This window comes from Rhinichthys klamathensis, unplaced genomic scaffold (genome assembly GCF_029890125.1).
Source record: "Rhinichthys klamathensis goyatoka isolate OS25496 unplaced genomic scaffold, OSU_Roscu_1.1 h1tg000874l_1, whole genome shotgun sequence".
Lineage (NCBI taxonomy): Eukaryota > Metazoa > Chordata > Actinopteri > Cypriniformes > Leuciscidae > Rhinichthys > Rhinichthys klamathensis.
This window is the reverse complement of record NW_026607235.1, coordinates 186,233-214,102: the sequence shown is the minus strand read 5'-3', so window position 1 is coordinate 214,102 and position 27,870 is coordinate 186,233. Positions and strand designations below refer to the sequence as shown.

Below are 27,870 nucleotides of genomic sequence, written 5' to 3'. Positions count from 1 at the left end.
AGTTTAAGCTGAAATGGTCTACGCTCAAAAAGTGAATAAATGGATTATAAATACAGCGTAAATATAATTTAGTACCATAAAATCCCCTAAAAATACAAAATATTAAATAAAAAACGTCAAACTAAAATATAGTACATTCATTTCATTGAAATAAAAATAAAAAATTGGTAATTTTTGACCGACATATGCAGAAGAGCGCCAGATTAAGAGTGTAGTCACCAAACTTATAATAAACAGATGCAACAGAAAAGCAGAAAATACACGAGCTACACGTTAAAAAATAAATACAACCGTCATAAAAAAATTCGGATCGTGTTCGATTGTGTGCGTTGTCCGCATCCGTAGCTCAAGCACTTCGAGATGTTTTGACGGATCAGAGACACCGAATAAAGTGGAACGTTCCCTTTTTAATACCTTAAAGGAGGAGTTCATTTTGTAATAAAAATGTCCTGATAGTTTACTCTCCCGCACGTCACCCAAGATGTTCACGTCTTTCTTTCTTCAGTGGGACAGAAAGGAAGGTTTTTGAGGAACACACTCCAGGGTTTCTCCATATAGTGACTTCAATGGGGTCCAACGGGTCGAAGGTCCAGATGTGAGTTTCAGTGCAGCTTCAAAGTCTCGACACGATCCAGCCGAGGAATAAGAGTCTGATCTAGACAAACCAGCCGACATTTATAACAAAATACACATTTATATACTTTTATCCACTAATGCTGGTCTTGCTCGAGCTGTGATGCGTCACACATTACATCATCAGGGTGAAAGGTCAAGCGTGTTCCGGTTCAGAAATGTAGAGTAGGGCGAAAAACTCTCATTTTCTCCTCCAACTTCAAAATCATCCGACATCGTTGTTTTACCTTTTATTTATTTGTTTATTGTAAATGGCGTTTGACTCAGTCGTTGCACGTTCACTCTGTAAACACTGGGTCTGTTCTTACACCTACGTCACGCTTGACCTTTCACCCTGATCACGTAATGTGTGTCGCATCACAGCTCGAGCAAGACCAGCATTAGTGGATAAAAGTATATACCGTAATTCCTCAAATAAAGACCGGTATTCAAATAAACGCCGGGCCTCTGATAGTGGCCGGGGGCGTGGTCAACGCGGACAAATAAAGGCCGGTCTCAAATTAAGGCCGGGGAAAAAATAGTGTGAATAGGTACACTTTAAATGAGTGTACACTCAAAGACGGACTCGCTCAGCGCTTGTCATATATCACAACTATTCAGTGTTTTTAACCACATGTTTATTTTAGGTTTCAGACATTTAAATAGATATGATTTATAGCAAAACAATAAATTTATAGTTTGTAAAATACACAATGGTGTCTATGGAAGCAGCAATAACAATCCATTCAAATATATTTGGCGACGTGTTTTATTCATATCAGATACACAGTGTGTAAGTAACTATAAAGTTTACTCTATTCTTCTCCCAGTTCACCGGCCACTTACTTTCATGTATTTCGGGAGAAACTGAAGAATTCACGCGCTGTAACTTAACAAATACAACAGGAATCTCCGAACTGCGGTGCCCATCTCACGTTACAGATCAAGATCATTTATAAAGGGTTTTAAACGACAAAACAAACTCACTTACACGGATTTGAGAGTCAGAATAGAAGATAGTTGATGACATGGTAAGCAAGTTTGTTAATATTTAGAAATAAAAGCGCTACATCTGTCATACAGCGCTATTTTGGCTGTGGTGAACACGTGCCAAGCATGACGCGTCACCATGGAAACTTGGCTGGCGGGCGGGCGGGGAGCGATATTTTTTTTCACAGGATGGTAGGGGAAGACTCATGAATATTCATTAGGGAACTCATCCCTGATTGGTCTGATGACCTACCCCTAACCCCGCCCCTAACCCCGCCCCTAAACCTACCCGTCACTGGGGGTCTGATGACTTACCCCTAACCCCGCCCCTAAACCTACCCGTCACTGGGGTTAAGACCAATCAGTGATGAGTTCCCTAATGAATATTAATGAGTCTTCCCCTACCATCCTGTGAAAAAAAATATCGCGGGCGGGGATCGCGAATTAGAAATAAAGGCCTGCCTCTAATAAAAGCCTGCTTCAAATAAAAGCCGGCTACCATCTGCAGTTCAGGTAAATAAAGGCCCCGGCCTTTATTTGAGGAATTACGGTAAATGTGTATTTTGTTATAAATGTCCGCTGGTTTGTCTAGATCAGACTCTTATTCCTCGGCTGGATCGTGTCGAGACTTTGAAGCTGCACTGAAACTCACATCTGGACCTTCGACCCGTTGGACCATTGAAGTCACTATATGGAGAAACCCTGGAGTGTGTTCCTCAAAAACCGAAGAAAGAAGAAAGAAACACATGAACATCTTGGATGACGTGCGGGAGAGTAAACTATCAGGAAATTTAAATTCTGAAGTGAACTAATACTTATATAGCAAAACATTCTTAGAACGTATTAATGTTAGCATCACAGACTCACCAGTAAACTCTGTTATCTGAGATGATGGCGATGACGGCGGCGACGCTGATGGCGTATGCGAGACAGTCTCTGAATAACGGCCAGCATGTGAGACGAGCCGTCTGAACAGAGCACACACACACACACACACACACACACACACAAACACGTGAGATACAGAGGCAACAGACACACACCGACACGCTTACAGCTCATTAATATCCCAGACAGCAACATCAGGGTAGTTATAGGAACTAACACCAGGGTTAACGATCTGTCTATCAGTCCTGTCCAACACGTTATTAGATTGAACTGTTATACACAGAAAGTAGACAGTAATGAACAGTTATTAGCGTATGGCGTGTGTTGATGCCCAGTGTTGCTGAGCAGAAATACATCATCATGTTTCTCTCGGTCCCTCAGAGTTTCTCCTCAGTGTAAAGATTAAGAGGCTCATCTATCTCTGTTTTACATGTTCTTAGAGTTCGTTTGTGGAGTAAATATATAGGCTATAATCTGTTTTTTTAATGATGGCGGGTGCTGGTGTTTCGCGTGCGTTCGGCCAATCAGAGAACACTAACGTCACTGTAGTTCCTATAGCGCAGGGTTAGACCGACTCTGGAGGAGTAAATTAGTAAAGGAGTTCCTAGAGCTAACATCGCTCCTACAGGTGAACCTCGGAAAATTAGAATATGGTGCAAAAGTTCATTTATTTCAGTAATTCAACTTAAAAGGTGAAACTAATATATTATATAGACTCATTACATGCAAAGTGAGATATTTCAAGCCTTTATAATCATCAAAATTATAACAAATAAAGGCTTGAAATATCTCACTTTGCTTGTAATGAGTCTATATAATATATTAGTTTCACCTTTTAAGTTGAATTACTGAAATAAATGAACTTTTGCACCATATTCTAATTTTCCGAGGTTCACCTGTAGTTCCTGCGGTGCGAACAAACACGCCAACATCCGCCAACAGGAACTATGAGACGGTTCCTCCGGTGCGAAAGCCCGTGAAGTGTCGGCCCACACCCGGTCCGTGCGGACTCCTCGCGCCGAGACTGAGGGAGTCTGGGTAATGATCAGTGTTGGTTGGGCATGTTACTTAAAAAAAGTAATTAGTTATAGTTACTAGTTACTTCTCACAAATAGTAACTGAGTTAGTAACTCATTAAATCATTATAAAAGTAACTAATTACCCGGGAAAGTAACTATTGCGTTACTTTTTTTTAAAAAAAAGCTCAAATAGGCCTATGTCAAATAACTTGGATGCCCCCAATATTACATATGTTAAATTAATGAAATGGACACTATAGAATAAATAATTATAAAACATTGTACAGTAATCTACACTATTGTAATGTTGCTGTGGGACAATGTGAGAGACACCTATTAAATTCAATAGCCACTATTATTTTAAATATTAGCATTACTATAGTATAACAATAAAACATAATAGATGGTTTAGAACTTTTAATATTTAATATTGCACAGACCACAACTGGCCCAAAAAATAAGTCTGAAAATAAATTAATCTTCTTAAGAAATGTACCAAAAATGAATAATTAATAAAAAATATATATACATACACTCTTTGTAGTGCAAATTAAAATGATTAACAGTTTAACAAGAAGTGCTCCCAGAACGTTGCAGATGATACCAATAGGCTACATAGATTACTCTAATGCTGAAATTTGTAATTTATTTATAAACAAACTATATAATGCTATGCTCGGACACACTCGGTCTCTCTCGTGCATTCGCTGCGCTTTTGTCCAGTCCGGCGCCTCATAAACACACACACACACACACACACACACACACCAGAGAAAAAACGTTGCAGGTCCTATGGTGGAGAGAGAGCCTACTCGGATGAAAACCGCTTCAGTGAGCTCAATTAGGCTATAGTAACGCCGCATTTTATTGTCAGTAACGGTAACGGCGTTCTAACGGGGGAAACAGTAATTCGTTTGATTACTCGTTAGAGAAAGATAACGGCGTTATTCCCAACACTGGTAATGATGATGTCACGCACCACAGAGGTCAGGAGGCCGCACGCCGCACAGATGCACAGGAGGTTGTACACGGCCGACCCCATGATGGTGCTCACGCCGATGTCTCCTTTAGTCACAAACACACCTGAGGACGCATTCACACACACTGCGTTTAATAATGTTAGACATTTATTAAATATTAAACATTTCAAATGAAGCAAGACACAACATACAGTTATCTATACACAGAGATGGAAAGAGGGTTGCATGGAACAATCTAGTGCGAAACTAAATTAAAAGTCAAAATTATCTACACCACAATTATGATTCATGAATTCCGGAGTTCAAAATATAACTTTCTGGAACATGGTTTTCATGGAGATCCAAAAGATTTGAGGTATTTATGAAAATGTCATCACAGTGTATCTGTGAACACCACACACTCAGATCCTGCTCATATATTAATGGGAGTATTACAAGGCATCCGCTTACTTGGAGAATGGATAGAAATTGTTAAAGAAATATGTAATATCGAAGAATTTACTTTCATTTTGAGACTTAAAAAGAACGTATTTCTAAAATACTGGAAGATGTTGATCGAGAACTGTAATGTAAACAATCAGAGACTATATGTGAATCTATACGCCGACAAAACAAAAAGTTCTGTTCTATTGTTTACTTTTTTCCTGTCTTTCTAAATGTTGTATTTTTGAAAAACATCAATAAAAATACAGAAAAAAAAGCGGACAATTCTTGTTTTTGTGGAATATAGACCTTATTCACCAGAATGAAAGTGAGGCTGTGATGATCTCTTCAGTCGATCAGAGTTGCTTGTACTTTTATTTAATGTGTTTTTAAGATTGTTCCGCTGAGAAAAAAAAACATCAAAACTATCGTTCCAAGAAATTTCATTAGACAAAAAGCTCCCGACAATATGAGTTGTGGGAAATGATTAGTCATCTGGGAGCTTTACACTGCTGTTTACAGCGGGTGTAAATTAAAACACAATAAAATAATAAAAATGATGATATGGGCGGGGCTATAACCTGTCACTCACATGAGATCAGCCAATAGCAAACCACAACCATCCAATCAGTTCCCCACAGACGCAATCAAGCCCCGCCCACAAAAATAAGGAAATGACATTTTCAGGTCTACGCTCAAAAAGTGAATAAATGGATTATTTATAAATACAGCGTATATATCATTTAGTACCAAAAAATACAAAATATTAAATAAAAGACCATTATCGAACTAAAATATAGCACATTATTTCATTGAAAACACATTTTTAACCGATGTGAGGAGCACCAGAGGGCTTTTAGAGAGATTGTGATATTTCTGTCCTGTAAGAAGAAGATCACCTACAAAAGCAAGAAAAGAAAGGAGATTACCCAGAAACGCAGTGACGAGTTCTGGCGCCGAACTTCCCGCTGCCATGAAAGTGGCTCCGGCAACATCTTGTGAAAGACCGAGCCCTGAAACACAAACAGATCCGAGATGTCACCGAAGTGGTCGGGTCGGGTCGGGTTAATGATTTCGGGTTCGGGCTTAAAATATAACCCGTAATGGTTGGGTTGGGATGGTTGGGGTTAAATGATTCTGGGTTTGGGTCGGGTTCGGGCTTAAAATATAACTCTAATCGTTGGGTCAGGTTCGGATCGGTTAAATGATTTCGGGTTCAGGCTTAAAAAATATAACCGTAATGGTCGGGTCGGGATTGTTCGGGTTAAATGATTCTGGGTTTGGGTCGGGTTCGAGTTAAAAGATTTCGGGTTCGGGCTTAGATATAACCGTAATGGTCGGGCCGGGTCGGGTTCGGGCTTAGATATAACCGTAATGGTCGGGCCGGGTCGGGTTCGGGCTTAGATATAACCGCAATGGTCGGATCGGGTCGGGTCGGGTTCGGGCTTAGATATAACCGTAATGGTCGGATCGGGTCGGGTCGGGTTCGGGCTTAGATATAACCGTAATGGTCGGGTCGGGTTCGGGCTTAGATATAACCGTAATGGTCGGGCCGGGTCGGGTTCGGGCTTAGATATAACCGTAATGGTCGGATCGGGTCGGGTCGGGTTAAATGATTTCGGGTTCGGGTCGGGTTCGGGCTTAGATATAACCGTAATGGTCGGGCCGGGTCGGGTCGGGTTAAATGATTTGAGGTCGGGTTCGGGCTTAGATATAACCGTAATGGTCGGGCCGGGTCGGGTTCGGGCTTAGATATAACCGTAATGGTCGGGTCGGGTCGTGTCGGGTCGGGTTAAATGATTTCGGGTTCGGGTCGGGTTCGGGCTTAGATATAACCGTAATGGTCGGGCCGGGTCGGGTTCGGGCTTAGATATTACCGTAATGGTCGGATCGGGTCGGGTTAAATGATTTCGGGTTCGGGTCGGGTTCGGGCTTAGATATAACCGTAATGGTCGGGCCGGGTCGGGGTCGGGCTTAGATATAACCGTAATGGTCGGGTCAGGTCGGGTTAAATGATTTCGGGTTCGGGTCGGGTTCGGGCTTAGATATAACCGTAATGGTCGGATCGGGTCGGGTCGGGTTAAATGATTTCGGGATCGGGTCGGGTTCGGGCTTAGATATAACCGTAATGGTCGGGCCGGGTCGGGTTCGGGCTTAGATATAACCGTAATGGTCAGATCGGGTCGGGTCGGGTTAAATGATTTCGGGTTCGGGTCGGGTTCGGGCTTAGATATAACCGTAATGGTCGGGTCGGGTTCGGGCTTAGATATAACCGTAATGGTCGGATCGGGTCGGGTCGGGTTAAATGATTTGAGGTCGGGTTCGGGCTTAGATATAACCGTAATGGTCGGGTCGGGTCGGGTTAAATGATTTCGGGTTCGGGTCGGGTTCGGGCTTAGATATAACCGTAATGGTCGGGTCGGGTTCGGGCTTAGATATAACCGTAATGGTCGGATCGGGTCGGGTCGGGTTAAATGATTTGAGGTCGGGTTCGGGCTTAGATATAACCGTAATGGTCGGGCCGGGTCGGGTTCGGGCTTAGATATAACCGTAATGGTTGGGTCGGGTCGGGTTCGGGCTTAGATATAACCGTAATGGTCGGATCGGGTCGGGTCGGGTTAAATGATTTGAGGTCGGGTTCGGGCTTAGATATAACCGTAATGGTCGGGTCGGGTTCGGGCTTAGATATAACCGTAATGGTCGGGCCGGGTCGGGTTCGGGCTTAGATATAACCGTAATGGTTGGATCGGGTCGGGTCGGGTTAAATGATTTGAGGTCGGGTCGGGCTTAGATATAACCGTAATGGTCGGGTCAGGTCGGGTTAAATGATTTCGGGTTCGGGTCGGGTTCGGGCTTAGATATAACCGTAATGGTCGGGCCGGGTCGGGTTCGGGCTTAGATATAACCGTAATGGTCGGGCCGGGTCGGGTTCGGGCTTAGATATAACCGTAATGGTCGGATCGGGTCGGGTCGGGTTAAATGATTTCGGGTTCGGGTCGGGTTCGGGCTTAGATATAACCGTAATGGTCGGGTCGGGTTCGGGCTTAGATATAACCGTAATGGTCGGATCGGGTCGGGCTGGGTTAAATGATTTGAGGTCGGGTCGGGCTTAGATATAACCGTAATGGTCGGGCCGGGTCGGGTCGGGTTAAATGATTTGAGGTCGGGTCGGGCTTAGATATAACCGTAATGGTCGGATCGGGTCGGGTCGGGTTAAATGATTTGAGGTCGGGTCGGGCTTAGATATAACCGTAATGGTCGGGCCGGGTCGGGTTCGGGCTTAGATATAACCGTAATGGTCGGGTCGGGTTCGGGCTTAGATATAACCGTAATGGTCGGGTCGGGTTCGGGCTTAGATATAACCGTAATGGTCGGATCGGGTCGGGTCGGGTTAAATGATTTGAGGTCGGGTCGGGCTTAGATATAACCGTAATGGTCGGGCCGGGTCGGGTCGGGTTAAATGATTTGAGGTCGGGTCGGGTTCGGGCTTAGATATAACCGTAATGGTCGGGTCGGGTCGGGTTCGGGCCTAGATATAACCGTAATGGTCGGGCCGGGTCGGGTTCGGGCTTAGATATAACCGTAATGGTTGGGTCGGGTCGGGTTCGGGCTTAGATATAACCGTAATGGTCGGATCGGGTCGGGTTAAATGATTTGAGGTCGGGTCGGGCTTAGATATAACCGTAATGGTCGGGTCAGGTCGGGTTAAATGATTTCGGGTTCGGGTCGGGTTCGGGCTTAGATATAACCGTAATGGTCGGGTCGGGTCGGGTTCGGGCTTAGATATAACCGTAATGGTCGGGTCGGGTCGGGTTCGGGCTTAGATATAACCGTAATGGTCGGGTCGGGTTCGGGCTTAGATATAACCGTAATGGTCGGGTCGGGTCGGGTTCGGGCTTAGATATAACCGTAATGGTCGGGCCGGGTCGGGTTCGGGCTTAGATATAACCGTAATGGTCGGGCCGGTTCGGGTTCGGGCTTAGATATAACCGTAATGGTCGGATCGGGTCGGGTCGGGTTAAATGATTTCGGGTTCGGGTCGGGCTTAGATATAACCGTAATGGTCGGGTCGGGTCGGGTTCGGGCTTAGATATAACCGTAATGGTCGGGCCGGGTCGGGTTCGGGCTTAGATATAACCGTAATGGTCGGGCCGGGTCGGGTTCGGGCTTAGATATAACCGTAATGGTCGGATCGGGTCGGGTCGGGTTAAATGATTTCGGGTTCGGGTCGGGTTCGGGCTTAGATATAACCGTAATGGTCGGGTCGGGTTCGGGCTTAGATATAACCGTAATGGTCGGATCGGGTCGGGTCGGGTTAAATGATTTGAGGTCGGGTCGGGCTTAGATATAACCGTAATGGTCGGGCCGGGTCGGGTCGGGTTAAATGATTTGAGGTCGGGTCGGGCTTAGATATAACCGTAATGGTCGGGCCGGGTCGGGTTCGGGCTTAGATATAACCGTAATGGTCGGATCGGGTCGGGTCGGGTTAAATGATTTGAGGTCGGGTCGGGCTTAGATATAACCGTAATGGTCGGGCCGGGTCGGGTCGGGTTAAATGATTTGAGGTCGGGTCGGGTTCGGGCTTAGATATAACCGTAATGGTCGGGTCGGGTCGGGTTCGGGCTTAGATATAACCGTAATTGTCGGGTTGGGTCGGGTCGGGTTAAATGATTTGAGGTCGGGTCGGGTTCGGGCTTAGATATAACCGTAATGGTCGGGCCGGGTTCGGGCTTAGATATAACCGTAATGGTCGGGTCGGGTTCGGGCTTAGATATAACCGTAATGGTCGGGCCGGGTTCGGGCTTAGATATAACCGTAATGGTCGGGTCGGGTTCGGGCTTAGATATAACCGTAATGGTCGGGCCGGGTCGGGTTCGGGCTTAGATATAACCGTAATGGTCGGGTCGGGTCGGGCTTCAGGTTAAAGCCCGTTCAGACCTCGGCCGCTTACGCTCGCTGATGACCTCCAGGGACGGCAGGAAGTAGTCTTCGCACACGATGGACACGGCCAGAAGCATGTAGAAGACGATCATGAAGTGGATCAGGATCCCTCCGTCTCTCCTCTCCTGAAGCGTGAAGAATCCCTCGGGAAACTCTGAGGACTGCGGCGGGATGCACTCGCTCGCATTCCCTGCAACAGACACACACACACACACACACACACTCATCATCAACTGCTGTGTCTGAGTCTGACCCACAGTCAGCTTTCTGACACACAACATCTGTGTTTACAAATGATGGATCAATATGTTGTCTCGTGAATAAATGTTAATTCTGGGTTTTATGGCCTTATTACAGGGACGTTACAGGTAACAGAAACAAGCACCAAGACAGGGCATGTCAAAACACCAACAAATCTGTCATTTTTGACCGAAAAATTGTACGTTTCGTTTTTTTGTTTAGTTTTTTACTTGATGGGAATGGTACAAAACTTGGCAAGGCGAGTTTATTTATATAACACATTTTATACAGTATGGCAATTCAAAGTGCTTTAGAGAAAGGAATTACAATAATCACAAAATTATACAAAGGAAAAAAAAAATTTGGTAATAGTTTTGGCACTTGCTGTGTGAACACACACACACACACACACACACACACACACAAACAAATCATGGACATCATTTGAAAAGGTTTAAAGACAATATTCAGTGATATATATTAATATTAATATCAGAAGAACTCGAGAAGTTTATGTGAAGTTTCCAGCATTAACACAGTTATCTGACTCGTACTGTGAGTGTGTGTGTTATCGGACTCGTACTAAAGCTGTGAGTGTGTGTGTGTTATCTGACTCGTACTGAGAGTGTGTGTTATCGGACTCGTACTGAAGCTGCTGTGAGAGTGTGTGTTCACTCACCGGCGTCCCGACGGACTCTGGCAGAAGCGCTGCGCTGGAAAGCCTCTCCCACGCTGGAGACGAGATGAGCCGCTGCGAAGACGAGCAGAACGGCAGCGATGATGTACAGCAGGACGTCCCTGCGCTTCTCCCGGCGGAGGAGTGTGTGTGTCCTCATCGCTCCCACAGATCACTGATGCTGGAGGAGCTTCACGGAGCTGTCGGCGTGCGTGTGCGTGTGAGAGAGAAAGAGTGTGTGTGTGTGTGTGTGAGAGTGAGAGAGTGTGTGTCTGTGTGTGAGTGAGTGAGAGTGTGTGTGTCTGTGTGTGTGTGTGAGAGTGTGAGAGAGAGAGAGAGTGTGTGTGTGTGTGTGAGAGAGAGAGAGTGTGTGTGTGTCTGTGTGAGAGTGAGAGACAGTGTGTGTGTGTGTGTGTGTGTGTGTGTGAGAGAAAGAGAGAGAGAGAGAGAGTGTGTGTGTGTGTGTGTGTGTGCGTGTGTGAGAGTGTGTGTGTGTGTATGAGTGAGAGATAGAGAGTGTGTGTGTGTGTGTGTGTGTGTGTGTGTGTGTGTGTGTGTGTGTGTGAGAGTGTGTGTGTGTGTATGAGTGAGAGAGAGCGAGAGTGTGTGTGTGCGCGCGTGTGCGCGTGAGAGTGTGTGTGTGTGTGTGTGTGTGCGTGTGTGAGAGAGTGTGTGTGTGTGTGTGTGTGCGCGTGAGAGTGTGTGTGAGTGTGTGCGTGAGAGTGTGTGTGTGCGCGCGTGAGAGTGTGGGTGTGTGTGTCACAAGACTCATTATTCTGCATGAACGAGTCTCAGGCCTTCAGGGCTGAAACAGTTTGACAAATACAAATGTTATCATGCAAAATTATGAGCCTCTTAAGCAGAGAAACCGATCCTTTGCGCAAATCAACATCATTTATGGCCCACACTTACATGCATGACTCTTTTATTTATCATTATAAATGTATTGATATTAATCAGATTTATTAACTTATTTAAATACATATTTATTCAATTATTTAAATAAATAATAAATAAATCTGATTAAAATGAAAAAAAAGTATTTATCATTATAAATGTATACATTTTAATCTGATTTATTAACTTATTTGTTGAAATAAATGTTTATCAAATTATTAAAAATATATTTTTTATTATAATCAAATGTATTTATGCTACAGTAGTTAGTTTAATCTTACATTTCCCAGAACCCCAGTTTAAAACTCCCAGATTCATTTAAAGACTCAGGGAACAGAATTCAACTTTAGACTTTAATCATAATCTTTATAACGAGTAAAAACATACAGCTCAACAAATCTGCGTAGAAACTACAATTATGAATGTGATCAAAATATAAATACACGCTAGCTCAATAAATCATACGAAGCCTGTGATCACGCTCAAAGCTCTTCTCATTTGTTATTATTATGGAGCTAAAATTGTCTCAAAATTAATCAAGGCACATTTTGCTTCTTGATTCAAAGCTGATGATTGGCTGGATGGAAACCCACATCTGATTGGCTAAAGGAAAGCCTCAAACGTTCAGAGCTTTGCATTTCTGAACCTAATCTTGTGAACATGAACGAGTTTGTGAATTTCAGTTTGCAAATATATAAACTTTGTGTGAATGTGAATTAGCTTACACATTTGTGAGTCGTATTTTGTAAATACATAATTTCTCAGTCTTTAAAGTCCCCCTGTGGTGTAAATCCAGCGTTTAAAGTTGTTTATGTGTCTATGTGGTGTGTTTAATCTGCTTTTCACGAGTTCACACTTACAAATAAGTCAGATAGAATAAATGCGTATTTGGCGTGCTGTCCGAGGAGAGGGCTCCGAGTTAGGTATTCGGCCCGAACCCAGAGGACTCCCCCCGTATTCCTGGCTGTGAAATAAATAAATAAGATAAGCCAAGAGTGAGGAGTCGGGGTGGTGGAGGGATGCTGAAACTGTCAAGGAATGTTAGGTGAGTTGACAGAGTGAATATTTATATGCTCCTTCTCGTGCTGATAGGGTAGACATGGTAATTGTTTGATGACCAGTTTATTGGAATGATTATTTGAACGTGCTCCTCCCGAACTTTGTTTATAAAACATCATTTCACGAGTTCACACTTACAAATAAGTCAGATAGAATAAATGCGTATTTGGCGTGCTGTCCGAGGAGAGGGCTCCGAGTTAGGTATTCGGCCCGAACCCAGAGGACTCCCCCAAAAGCTGTAAAATAACATGCCGGACAGCTGCCAAAATGATGTTGATGACCCCCCAAAACTTGCGGAGTGCAAAGCTTAAAACATCAGCCGTGGGAAGGGGTTAGTCGCTGGAAGGCTTCTTCTACCATAGGACGGGAGTTGGTTGTCTTTGAGGTTGGATAGGTGTGCTTCTCAGGTAGTAGGCTGGGGAAGGTCTACTGCGGAAGCGGAGGAGATGACACTGCTGCGGCGATGGAGCAAGTTTGGACGGAGTAATGGGGCTCCTGCGGGAGCTGAGTAGATGACACTGCTGCGGCGATGGAGCAAGTTTGGACGGAGTAATGGAGCTCCTGCGGAAGCGGAGGAGATGACACTGCTGCGGCGATGGAGCCAGTTTGGACGGAGTAATGGGGCTCCTGCGGGAGCTGAGTAGATGACACTGCTGCGGCGATGGAGCAAGTTTGGACGGAGTAATGGGGCTCCTGCGGGAGCTGAGTAGATGACACTGCTGCGGCGATGGAGCAAGTTTGGACGGAGTAATGGGGCTCCTGCGGGAGCTGAGTAGATGACACTGCTGCGGCAGTGGACCAGACTTGCTTTCAATCTTGCTTGAGAATCCCAAACTATTTTGGGCATAGACTTGAGCTCCTGCGGGAGCGGAGTGGATGACGCTGCTGCGGCAATATTTTTCTTGGGCGATTGGAATCCCGAGCTCAGCGAAGACTTTTTGGACTGTGAGAAGATGCGCGGCTGGGATGGTGTCGGGTGGTGATATAATTAGGAAATCATCTAACAGGTGGATTAAGTAGGGTATCGAGTAGTTATTGTAAAGAATCCAGCAAATGGCTTCTGATAGCATGTCGAAAATCTTGGGGCTGCTTTTGCAGCCGAAAGTTAAACGGACGGCAAAGTAAAATTTCTCTTGCCAGCGTACGCCGAACAAATGCCATGAATCTGGATGAATGGGCATCACTTTAAAAGCAGAAGTGATGTCGACTTTAGCGAGCCAAGCGCCGTAGCCTGCGTCTTTAATCAAGGTTATGGCTTGGTCAATGGTGTGGTAATGAAGAGAAAATTGTTCAAGCAAGATAAGGCTGTTTATGCTTGGAAACGGAGAATTATGCGGGGCTGAGAGATCGATTATTAAACGTTTTTTGCCTGAAAATTTTCTTGTGGCCACTTCAATGGGGCTGACGCGGAAACATTCAAAACGAAAGGAGGAATGTTAAACGGACCAATCATGAAGCCTGATTCGATTTCTTTTTTAATCAGGAAGTCGACTGTTTCAGGTTCAGCGAGAGCAGACTGGAGATTGTCACATATGATACTTTGAGTGGGAAGGCTTTCAACGCCGGGTTTGAAGCCGTGTTCGAGACCAGACAGTAAATAGTCAGTAAAGTTAGTGTTAGGGTGGTGAGCTAATTCAGAAGACAGACGAGAAAAATTCACAGGAGTCGACAAGTAATTTTTGGAATCTTTATTTACGGACCTTTTTACAGGGCATATAGTGCGAGCGTGCGCGCCACCGCAATAGCTGCAGATGTGTAAATAACGGCAGCGTTGCCGTGAGCAACGTCCTTAATTGAAGTTATTGCAGACTTGGTTGTTGGATGGGAAGGAGGTTTTTCTTCTTTTAGAATCTGTGGCTGAGTCGTTGAAATTAATGTTTGCTGGCCGCGGGACATAACTGGTTGATTTCCCAGCTGGTGAATCTGGGCGGGGAGGATTTGCAGGGTTAATCAAGGGACACGCCGTGGTGGAGTGCGAAACGGATCTGCAAACAGCGCAGGAAATGTTACGGCAGCCTAGGAACACTCTATTGTGTAGCCCTGTGTCTAGGGCGCCCCAGTAAGGGCACTGGTTCCACTGAGCTACGCGGACGGCGCACTTTGCGGAGAACAATTTGTGGTAAGTATTAAAATGGGTTCCTCCGTATGATAACGCGAGCTCTGCGATTATCGCGAGATAGTCGTTTAGCTCTCGTCTCCTGTGGGGAAGTGCGGCACAAATTATTTCGCTATACCGGCTGAAAGCAATTGCAAATTCAGAAAACGACAGAATGCGGGATGAATTATTAACTGGGTTTTTGAGGGTGACTGCAAAATCGCCGCAGTCGATTTGGCGATTTGAGACAGAGGGGGGGGGGAGTAAAGAAAGAAGGGAAGATAAATCGATGTCCGCACCTGTGAGGATCTGTGCTCTGATGTTGCTGGCAACAGGGGGCGGTTCCATAGCTGTAGCGTTCGGCGGGATGGGCATCGGCGTTGCGGAGAACAGCGTGAAAGGAGACCGATTTTGGGGAAAGGTGTTAGGAAGAAAACCCCCTGGGGCCGAGGCCGTTTGTGGAGGCAACCTCACACTTGGGTCGGCCCCTAAAGCTTTTGAGGAAGAACTGGAAAAGTGGGAAAGGAGGGGAGCTGGGGAGGTAGAAAAGGTGCCTGGGCCTGCGCCTCTAGCTGAAGCAGCCTCGCGCTAGTGTCTGGTGGTGGGGCTGCAGGCCATGGACAGGGGAAAGGGTTGGAAAAGGTGACAGGAAAAGTATGTGGTAGTTGGGCTTGTGCCGTTGGCATACTCACGCTGAAAGAGCGGCCCGTTTCGCTTGAAACTGGCATTGTTACGTGAGGTGCTGGAAAAGACTGCGGTCTGTAGCTCAGCGGAGCGGAGAGAAGAGAGGGGCCTGACGGCGGCGTAATCTGGGGCGCGGCCCAGGCTAGCTGGAGGCCTGCTGCGGCCTGGCGCTCGCGGAAAACTGGGCCCTGCAAGAGCGGGAGAAGGTGATTTCTGGGAACGTGAGTTTGGAGCCTTGTAATTACTTGCCTTTTTTGCGGATTTTGAAGGTGGAGTGGATTTTGGAGAAGGGAAAGCTGCCTGGAGTGAAACGTACAGGTTGTATAGTTGTGCTTTGTTCATTCTCCTAGAAAAATGAACATCAGCGCTGATTAGCGCTTGTTTCAACCCCAGCACTGTCCACTTCTCAATTGCAGGAATATTGGGTTGTGCTGAGGTGTAGGAGGAAGCTGGAGATGGTGGAGGAGGTCTTGATGGTGGAGGTGAGGGCAAGCCCCAGCGCCTCGGAGTACGGGAAGCGGCTCGGCTAGACCGGCGGCCGCGCAGTGATGCTGGAAGTTCAGATGCGGTGTCCTGTTGAGCGTGGGAGCTCATTGCAGCGGTGGGAAGCTGTGATGGAGCCTGGGCGACGAAGGAGTCGTCGTCGGACGGGAAGAGTTCGATCTCAGACATTGTAACAAATGGGCGGGACCAGATGCTGAAACTGTCAAGGAATGTTAGGTGAGTTGACAGAGTGAATATTTATATGCTCCTTCTCGTGCTGATAGGTTAGACATGGTAATTGTTTGATGACCAGTTGATTGGAATGATTATTTGAACGTGCTCCTCCCGAACTTTGTTTATAAAACATCATTAAGACACACCATGTGTAAGTTCATAAGTCGACAGCATTGCTGAGTATTTCCTCCTTAAAACTGCAGTGAACCAAAGACAGTCTCAAAAACACGGTTTGAAATCGCTGGTGTTTCTGACGTCACAAACGACCTTGTAACCAATCAGATCAACGTGTGATCGTCAACCAGTGGATCTCTGAGCTGAGGGAGTGAGTGGAGGCGGGGCTCATTTGCATATTCATAGAACTGCGCATACTAAATGAGGCGAGGGTGTCGAGTTACATTCAAGATATTATAAGACCAGACAACTTCCGACAAATTTAGATTTGCTCTGAAAGTTAGTCTGGCAAAGAGCTCATTCAAGCCCATTTCCAATCCGCCGAAATCGCGGCACCAATCAGAAGCGTTGGGGCGGGCTTTACACGATGACGACAGCGCTGGGATTTCGAAGCAGATTTTGTAGCCTTCATTACAAAGATGGATGCCGCCGTCGAACATCACTCGTTCCAATCAGCGATCGCGTCTGTTTTAAGCGATTTGAACGTTTCCTTTTAGTTAAAAACCGAGTAAAGAACAACATGTGTCTCCGCCGCTCTGCATACGTCATCTCCTCCATCGCTCTGATTGGGTTTAGGTCTATCCGCGACTCCGTTGGTGACGCCCCTCTGGAAATGATTTGTCTATGACGCTTTGCCAGTTACAACTGAGAATGCTCTGGTTTTAACCAGGCTAGTTTAAATGTGTAATTTTGGTGATTTATATGGGTTTTAACAGGGGGACTTTAACACGTTTAATGTTCTCTGACATCCAGGTTTTTAAATGTTAACGTTTTTTTCTTGGCTATACGAATGTTTTGCAAACATCATTGAAATGTTCATTTTGAACGTTCTGAAACAAGCGGCAACATATAAAAAATGTCAAACGAACATTCAACATAAACGACGTACAGATAATGTGTTCGTGCTAACGTTTGGAGAACATTATTAAACATCAGATAACTTTGAACGAACGTTATATTAACGTTACAGAGAGAAGGTTTCATCATAACTTTGAGAACGTTCCCTGTTAGCTGAGATCTGAACTGAGAACCGGATCTGAACACGTTCACACTGCAGTTCAACTGAATTCAGATTAAATCCACGCAGTGTGAACAGAACAGAACTGAACAGAACAGAACAGAACAGAACAGAAGTGAACTGAACAGAACAGAATTTAACAGAACAGAAGTGAACAGAATAGAACTGAACAGAACTGAAGAGCACAGAACAGAACTGAACAGAACTGAACAGAACAGAAGTGAACTGAACAGAACAGAATTTAACAGAACAGAACAGAATTTAACAGAACAGAATTTAACAGAACAGAACTGAACAGAACTGAACTGAACTGAAGAGAACAGAACTGAACAGAACTGAACAGAACAGAAGTGAACTGAACTGAACAGAATTTAACAGAACAGAACTGAAGAGAACAGAATAGAATTTAACAGAACTGAACTGAACAGAACAGAACTGAAGAGAACAGAATAGAATTTAACAGAACTGAACTGAACAGAACAGAACTGAAGAGAACAGAACAGAACAGAATTTAACAGAACAGAACTGAACAGAACTGAACTGAACAGAATTTAACAGAACAGAACTGAACAGAACAGAACTGAACAGAACTGAACTGAACAGAATTTAACAGAACAGAACAGAATAGAACTGAACAGAACTGAAGAGAACAGAATAGAATTTAACAGAACTGAACTGAACAGAATAGAACTGAACAGAACTGAAGAGAACAGAATAGAATTTAACAGAACTGAACTGAACAGAACAGAACTGAAGAGAACTGAATAGAATTTAACAGAACTGAACTGAACAGAATAGAACTGAACAGAACTGAAGAGAACAGAATAGAATTTAACAGAACTGAACTGAACAGAATAGAACTGAACAGAACTGAAGAGAACAGAATAGAATTTAACAGAACTGAACTGAACAGAACAGAACTGAAGAGAACTGAAGAGAACAGAATTTAACAGAACAGAACTGAACAGAACTGAACAGAACTGAACTGAACAGAATTTAACAGAACAGAACTGAACAGAACAGAACAGAACTGAACAGAATTTAACAGAACAGAACAGAATAGAACTGAACTGAAGAGAACAGAATAGAATTTAACAGAACAGAACTGAAGAGAACAGAACTGAACAGAACAGAACTGAACTGAACAGAACTGAACAGAAGTGAACTGAACTGAACTGAACAGAATTTAACAGAACAGAACAGAAGTGAACAGAATAGAACTGAACAAAACTGAAGAGAACAGAATAGAATTTAACAGAACTGAACTGAACAGAACAGAACTGAAGAGAACAGAACAGAACAGAATTTAACAGAACAGAACTGAACTGAAGAGAACAGAACAGAACAGAATTTAACAGAACAGAATTTAACAGAACAGAATTGAACAGAACAGAACTGAACTGAGCAGAATTGAACAGAACAGAACTGAACAGAACTGAGCAGAATTGAACAGAACAGAAGTGAACAGAACTGGCTGTTAATACAGTGACACACACTCAGTGTTACAGTGTATTCTCTCTGTGTTTGCTGCAGTTCGTGACACTGACGCACGGCACCGGGTCCAGTCCAGATCTTTAGAGGTCCAGATCTCGGTTCGGGTTCCGGCTCGTTCTCCGGAGCGGTGTGTGTGCAGTGTCTCTCGCTCCGGCAGGGACCCGTGTGTGTGAGACGGTGGTGTGCTCATGACCGACGCCTCGTGTTCTCCGCGCGCCGGCACGACACGCAACACGCCGTCTGGTAGTAGTCGTACACGCAGAGCCGGGCCTGGACCACCACGTTACAGTTGAAGTATTTATCACGACACTTTTCATCTGCAAAACACAGAAATTACACAGATACTGTGGGGAGTCTCACCACATCATGTTCAGGTCACAGCAGAAAACATACAAATATTTATATATTTTAATATTTATTTATTTATTTTAAATTTCTATATGCACACAAACATCATTTTTATTTATTTATTTATAAACAAATACATATAATTATATAATATAATATTGTTATATATATGTACATATATACATATGCAAAATATAGTTAATGTATATAATATATAATAATATATATATATTTAAATTTTCTACATACAAAGTACAGTTTATATATATATATATAATTTTTATAAATGAATTTATTTAAAAACAAATATATATAATTATATATATTTTCTCTATATATATTTTTATCTTTTTTTAATGCAAAATACAGTTAATATACATAATACGTAATAATAATTATATATAATTTTTGTACATGCATAATAGCGAATTTATAATTTTATATATATTTCTACATGCAAAATACAGTTTATATATATATATATATATACACATTTTTTATGAATTTATTAATAAAAAAATGTATATATATAATTATATATATTATTGATCTATATCTATACACATATATATATATTTTTTTTTCTACATACAAAATACAATTTATATATATATATATATATATATATATATATATATATATATATATATATATATATATATACATTTTTCAAATACAAATGATGTACAATATGCAAAATATTGTTTCTTTCAGTTGATTTTGGGAAAATGTGACATTATTAACGTGCCACTTGATATTCATATATTCACGAAGGAACTGACCAATCAGAGGAAGGCAGGGCTCAGGGTTACACTCCTCCCTCTCATGTGGCTTCAGTGTTTGCTCACAGAGGTCACTGCTGGTCATGTGATCGTCAGAGCGACTGCTGGTCATGTGATCGTCAGAGAGACTGCTGGTCATGTGATCGTCAGAGAGACAGCGCACCTCTCGCACTCGGTAACCGGACTCACACGACTTAGAGCACTGGATACATGCAAACATCACGCACAGAACAACAGAATAATATATTTTAACTCATATTTCTCTCGGGTTAATGCAGGACATGGACACTATACTAGACACAGTGTTATGGATTTGACTCTATGTAAGTGTAAGACATTGTACGGTAACAGGACGTCTGTATATACCGGTGGGCAGGAGTGGAAGAAGCTGAGGTTTTAACGGATAATGTTGGTTTTAGTATACGATTGTTTATAGATTGCCTTATCCTATTTTTTAATAGGATGCCTTAATAGATATGGATATATATGTGTATTTTTTGTTGTGATAGTTATTTTTGTGTGCGCATCGTTTGTCAAAATGTCTCGTAAAAAAAAAAAATCAAGGACCACAATGGAAATAAGTTAATGCAACTTGATTGTGTTATCCTTGACAAACAAGTTGTAACAATGTTGTATTGCTACTTTTTATGTCAAATAAACTCAATCTCAGAAGAACCACAGACACATGACTCTCAGTTAGTGTGTTTACTCCCGTCTGCAGTTCAGTGTGAAATGGCTCCTTTAGTTTGTGTTCCTTTAACTGATGAGATGTGTGTGTGTGTGTCTCTCGCTGTGTGTGTGTGTGTGTGTGTGTCTCGCTGTGTGTGTCTGTGTGTGTGTGTCTCTCTGTGTGTGTGTGTGTGTGTGTGTCTCACCTCGCTCCATTCGGTGTGGAACCACTTTGCTGCGCAGGTTTTGACGAAGCAGTTCTTCTGGCTGATCGGTCGGTCCAGAGACGAACACTCGAACGCCGGCATCACTGAGAAACCCTCGTCTGAGCTCATCAGACACACCACTGCCCTGTGCTGACTGCCCACGCCACACTCCGCTGAGCACTGACACACACACACACGCACAGCTCATGAACACACCAACACAAGACCAATGCACCATCAGTCCAGGGCCCTGATCTGATCAGCACAGGGTTATCCTGAGGGCCGTACCTGAGTCCAGGGCCCTGATCTGATCAGCACAGGGTTATCCTGAGGGCCGTACCTGAGTCCAGGGCCCTGATCTGATCAGCACAGGGTTATCCTGAGGGCCGTACCTGAGTCCAGGGCCCTGATCTGATCAGCACAGGGTTATCCTGAGGGCCGTACCTGAGTCCAGGGCCCTGATCTGATCAGCACAGGGTTATCCTGAGGGCCGTACCTGAGTCCAGGGCCCTGATCTGATCAGCACAGGGTTATCCTGAGGGCCGTACCTGAGTCCAGGGCCCTGATCTGATCAGCACAGGGTTATCCTGAGGGCAGTACCTGAGTCCAGGGCCCGGTGACCCACTCGGTGTGGCTCTCACAGGGGCCGCTGTTGCAGGACTGAGTCTCGCCCGGCCGCTCGGACCCGCAGCCCTCCAGAGGCAGAGCGCTGGTGTGATCGCTGAGACACACTACACTGCGAGTCCGCAGACCCACGCCACAGTCCGCAGAGCACTGCCGAACACACACACACACGAGAGTCAGCCCGGCCACACACACAATCAGAAACTAGCGCTGCACAATTAATCGCAATGAATCCGCACGCGATTTGGCAAAGGCTGCGATTATTTTATGCGCAGTTTGTCAGTGATCGGTAGTAGATACTCCTCCATCTGAACACCAGAGGGCGTCTCACACACACACACACACACACCCCACATATCCCTCTGAACACCAGACACACACACACCACATATCCATCTGAACACCAGAGGGCGTCTCACACACACACACACCACATATCCCTCTGAACACCAGACACACACACACCACATATCCATCTGAACACCAGAGGGCGTCTCACACACACACACACACACACACACACACACACACATACACACACACACACACACACACACCACATATCCATCTGAACACCAGAGGGCGTCTCTCTCTCTCTCACACACACACACACACCACATATCCATCTGAACACCAGAGGGCGTCTCACACACACACACACACACACAACACCACATATCCCTCTGAACACCAGAGGGCCGTACCTGAGTCCAGGGCCCTGATCTGATCAGCACAGGGCGTCTCTCTCTCTCTCACACACACACACACACACACACACACCACATATCCCTCTGAACACCAGAGGGCGTCTGACACACACACACACACACACACCACATATCCCTCTGAACACCAGATGGCGTCTGACACACACACACACACACACCACATATCCCTCTGAACACCAGAGGGCGTCTCACACACACACACACACCACATATCCCTCTGAACACCAGAGGGCGTCTCACACACACACACGCTAAATATGCCCACCAGAAGTACAATAACACACATCATTCCAGGAAACCCCTATCGGCCTCACACTCTCTGTATCTGAATAAACAGAAGAATGAAACGCTCTGATTAAACACGACTAATAAACACACGACTGCCGTATTCTGTGTGAGAAGCGCATCATCTCACAGAAGGACGAGCTCAGCTGTCCTGATGAAGTGAGTTTGGAGTAAAAGCATGTTATTAAATGTTGTCTTTTGTTGGACAAGAGGTTCAAAAATGCTTTTCATGTTCAAATTTACTTTATACTCAAACTCAGTGTTTTCAGAGTGAGCCGCGTTTCGTGCTTCACTGACACGCTGCACAGAAAATATATTCATAGCCTTTGCCATTTCAAAATCGTGATAAGCCAACTCGTTTTAATTGTGATTACGTGTAAATTGCTTTCTGATAGCGCTGCAGGATTAATCGCAGTCTAGCGTGACTCACCTGAGCGCTCCACTCGCTGAAGAACCAGCTCTTCGAACACGGACCCGCGTCACAGTTTTCCACGTCACTGGGACGCAGTTTCATGTTGCACTCGTCGTCTGCCACGATATCACCAACATTACTGACACAGTGCACCTCACGTGACCTCTGACCCACGCCGCAGGGCACAGAACACTGACAACACACACACACACACTAATGCACATATGCTTCTAACAAAGCGCAACCTTCCCGTCTCTCTCTTGAATCAACAGTGAGTGAGTTAACCTGCAGTTCCTCCACTGGCCACTAGAGGCCGGCTGCAGAAGAGACTCCGTCCCATAAACCCGCATGTTAAAATGCCCAACTTTACAGCAGAATAAACATGTTTACGGCCTGGTGCAAAAAGTGGTTTTGGTCTATATTGCTAATTTTGCCCTTCATGACAACTGTGAGGACGGTGAACTTTTTTATAACTCATTCGTTTTTTATTATATTAAGCCCTAAAGTTGTGCATAATTAAGGGCGTGGCCACTTGAGTGACAGGTGGATTGCCGCTGATGTCACTGCTAGCCGTTTGTCTGCTGTGTGTTAGCGTCACGTCACCTCAGCTAATCCGCCGCGCTACACATGTTCGTTTATCCGCGAGTGACGCGCGACCGCCGGCTCCGCCCACTTTGGGCTTTCGGACACTACGTCCATATTTTTATACAGTCTATGCGCTTCTACCTCATGTTTGAAATTTGGAACTGCCACAGTAAAGCATGTGTGCATATTTTTAGTTTTACTTGTAACCAACTAATGAGACTTTCTTTTCTGTCTTTGTCGCCGTTTTCGCCTTTGTCTTGCTTAGTTGGTGATATTTAATTTAATATTCATCAATATTATTGATCTCCTGCACTGACAGCATTATATGAGAAGTGAACTGAGCTGGACGATGACATCACGGTTTTCTCCAGAGCCGCTATATATATAAATTAACTAAATTAATAACTTTTTTACAACAAAAATGAGCCATCACTGAACTTACTTAAGCTGGACTGTGACGCTATTCTCTTCTAGAAACAAACTCTGTTGCATTATTGTCCAGTTATCTCTGTAAAGCTGCTTTGAAACGATCTGTATTGTAAAAAGCGCTGTAGAAATAAACGTGACTTGACGTGACTAGTGTTTTACTGCAGTTATCAAACCCAAATGAGTCCAAAGCTCCACCCACTGCCCCCCCTCACGTCTGTGGCCAATCAGCGGGGAGGAGGGCTGTGACTGACAGCTGTCACTCACGGGACTCCAGTCGGAGCGGATCTGCCACTCGCTGCAGATCTTCAGCTGGCAGGTGCTGCTGGTCTCGGGCCGCTCCGCGTGGCATCGGCTGGAGTGTGTGTTCAGCGTGCGGTTGGCGTACACCTGACGACACAAGACCTGGCGATGCTGAAGACCCAAACCACATGTCTTACTGCACTCCGACCACTCGCCGACGTCCCAGCTGAACACACACACACACACATATCAGTCAGCAACGTTCTAGGAGAGCTCGTGTCATTACACGACTGTAGTGACGTCTGACGACAAACAGACTATTCACTATATAACACCTCATGAGTCTTTTGGGGACATTATAAAACACTTAAAGACATTAACACAAATTCATAAACCTTATCGATTATTCTATATAAAACCAGCCGACATTTAAATCTTTAAATGGAACAAAACCAACAATATTTAAATCTCTAAAAATCGAACAAAACAAAAATCATTTAAATCTCTATAAATGAAACAAAAACGACAATATTTAAATCTCTTAATGGAACAAAATAAAAAATATTAAAATCTCTAAATGGAACAAAAACGACAATATTTAAATCTCTAAATCGAACAAATTGTATTGTAAAAAGCGCTATATAAATAAAGGTGACTTGACTTGACAAAACCAACAATATTTAAATCTCTAAATCAAACAAAACCAAGAATATTTAAATCTCTAAATCGAACAAAACCAAGAATATTTAAATCTCTTAATGAAACAAAACAAAAAATATTTAAATCTCAAAATCGAACAAATTGTATTGTTAAAAGCGCTATATAAATAAAGGTGACTTGACTTGACAAAACCAACAATATTTAAATCTCTTAATCAAACACAACCAACAATATTTAAATCTCTAAATCAAACAAAACCAAGAATATTTAAATCTCTAAATCGAACAAAACCAACAATATTTAAATCTCTAAATCAAACAAAACCAAGAATATTTAAATCTCTAAATCGAACAAAACCAACAATATTTAAATCTCTTAATGAAACAAAACAAAAAATATTTAAATCTCAAAATCGAACAAAACCAACAATATTTAAATCTCTAAATCAAACAAAACCAACAATATTTAAATCTCTAAATCAAACAAAACCAACAATATTTAAATCTCTAAATCGAACAAAACCGACGATATTTAAATTTATAATCAAACAAAACCAACAATATTTAAATCTCTAAATCAAACAAAACCAACAATATTTAAATCTCTAAATCAAACAAAACCAACAATATTTAAATATCTAAATTGAACAAAACCAACAATATTTAATTCTCTAAATCGAACAAAACCAACAATATTTAAATCTCTTATTGAAACAAAACAAAAAATATTTAAATCTCTAAATCGAACAAAAATGACAATATTTAAATCTCTAAATCAAACAAAACCAACAATATTTAAATCTCTAAATTGAACAAAACCAACAATATTTAATTCTCTAAATCGAACAAAACCAACAATATTTAAATCTCTTATTAAAACAAAACAAAAAATATTTAAATCTCTAAATCGAACAAAAATGACAATATTTAAATCTCTAAATCAAACAAAACCAACCATATTTAAATATCTAAATCAAACAAAACCAACAATATTTAAATCTCTAAATCAAACAAAACCAACAATATTTACATCTCTAAATCGAACAAAACCAACAATATTTAAATCTCTTATTGAAACAAAACAAAAAATATTTAAATCTCTAAATCGAACAAAACCAACCATATTTAAATCTCTAAATCAAACAAAACCAACAATATTTAAATCTCTAAATCAAACAAAAACAACAATATTTAAATCTCTAAATCAAACAAAACTGACGATATTTAAATTTATAATCAAACAAAACCAACAATATTTAAATCTCTAGCCGGCAGGCCAATTTGCCATTGCATGTTTAAAACAATAATATCTTAGTAAAAACCTAAAGTAATATTGCCAAACTATATATCATTTGAAAGCTTAAAATCTCTAGTTTTCATATTTGGTGGCTGTTATCTAAAATAAATTACAGAGGAGCAGTAATTTATCAATTTGCAACAAGAATATTTCATATTCATTAGGAGTATTTAGGCCTTTATTTTGAAATAACAATAAACATGAAAAATCATGAAAGATTGGTAGAAACCTCAGTTTGTTTTCATACCATGAGTTCAAAAGATAACACCAATTCCATTTTATGAGAAAAAAAGGTCTGACATTTTTTTAAATATAAAGAAAAATGTATGGATTCTCGATTTGTGATGCGGCTGCAAGCTATAACGCTATAACGTAGTCTTTTTATGCATTTATTAGAGGTTGAATTCAAATCAAATACTGCCAAACCACCCATACTACTTCTACTTCATAAATTGTATGAAAATTATGGAAATACATGGTTCAGATCACTCAAAACATATATGAAAATGGAGGCGCCCTTATATGGGCAGTAATGGAGTCTGGTGTTCACCTAGTAAAAAAGTTGGGTGCTGCGCCCGAATAAAATCTTACTGAAAGCTCATTTTTTGAGATATCAACCTAAAATTTGGAATACAACTTGCAGTTTTAGAGTAAAATATATTTTGTAATATATATATTTTATATAAAATATTAATAATTATATTTTTACATTACACAATTTCATAAACTCAAACTTATATAACTTTTTTTCTGTTTCATTTTTTATAATTTCTAGACTTCTACAATAATCTGGAAACTGTCTTCTTTAAAACAAGACCAGCCATAGGTCTATATTCCAAAGCATTCCTGAATTACAACCATTTAAGTTTGGATAGTGATTTTTATGTCTATGCAAAAAAAAGGGGGGTGACAGTTAACAGGTTAAATCTCTAAATCGAAAAAATATATATATATATATATTTAAATCTCTTAATGAAACAAAACAAAAAATATTTAAATCTCTAAATCGAACAAAACCAGCAATATTTAAATCTCTAAATCAAACAAAACCAACAATATTTAAATCTCTAAATCGAACAAAACTGACGATATTTAAATTTATAATCAAACAAAACCAACTAAATTTAAATATCTAAATCAAACAAAACCAACAATATTTAAATCTCTAAATCGAACAAAACCAACAATATTTAAATCTCTAAATCGAACAAAACCAACAATATTTAAATCTCTAAATCGAACAAAACTGACTATATTTAAATTTATAATCAAACAAAACCAACAATATTTAAATCTCTAAATGAAACAAAACCAACCATATTTAAATCTCTAAATCAAACAAAACCAACAATATTTAAATCTCTAAATCAAACAAAAACAACAATATTTAAATCTCTAAATCGAACAAAACTGACGATATTTAAATTTATAATCAAACAAAACCAACAATATTTAAATATCTAAATCAAACAAAACCAACAATATTTAAATATCTAAATCAAACAAAACCAACAATATTTAAATCTCTAAATCGAACAAAACCAACAATATTTAAATTTATAATCAAACAAAACCAACAATATTTAAATCTCTAAATCAAACAAAACCAACAATATTTAAATCTCTTAATTGTCTTGATCTCTCAGTAGTTTTGAGTCGCTGCTGCACTGATATTGTTCTAGACAACACTATAAATACT

The 27,870-nt window shown here is 42.2% G+C and overlaps 2 protein-coding genes across 2 annotated transcripts in view; both read right to left on the bottom strand.

Annotated features, from left to right (window-relative positions):
• The window catches only part of slc24a5 (solute carrier family 24 member 5), a 32,316-nt gene extending 21,361 nt beyond the window's left edge, over positions 1-10,955 (bottom strand). The window contains exons 1-5 of the mRNA XM_056243955.1: positions 10,773-10,955; positions 9,864-10,043; positions 5,842-5,925; positions 4,489-4,592; positions 2,470-2,570 (exon numbers count right to left, since the gene is read on the bottom strand). Of these exons, the coding sequence (XP_056099930.1) occupies positions 2,470-2,570; positions 4,489-4,592; positions 5,842-5,925; positions 9,864-10,043; positions 10,773-10,929 (626 nt within the window). The 5' untranslated portion in view covers positions 10,930-10,955. The remainder of the gene's footprint in view (positions 1-2,469; positions 2,571-4,488; positions 4,593-5,841; positions 5,926-9,863; positions 10,044-10,772) is intronic.
• Positions 10,956-19,014: 8,059 nt separating this feature from the next.
• The window catches only part of LOC130078440 (thrombospondin type-1 domain-containing protein 4-like), a 63,756-nt gene continuing 54,900 nt past the window's right edge, over positions 19,015-27,870 (bottom strand). The window contains exons 13-18 of the mRNA XM_056243954.1: positions 24,240-24,441; positions 22,980-23,153; positions 21,513-21,686; positions 20,913-21,092; positions 20,038-20,239; positions 19,015-19,224 (exon numbers count right to left, since the gene is read on the bottom strand). Coding sequence (XP_056099929.1) covers positions 19,094-19,224; positions 20,038-20,239; positions 20,913-21,092; positions 21,513-21,686; positions 22,980-23,153; positions 24,240-24,441 — 1,063 coding nt within the window. The 3' untranslated portion in view covers positions 19,015-19,093. The remainder of the gene's footprint in view (positions 19,225-20,037; positions 20,240-20,912; positions 21,093-21,512; positions 21,687-22,979; positions 23,154-24,239; positions 24,442-27,870) is intronic.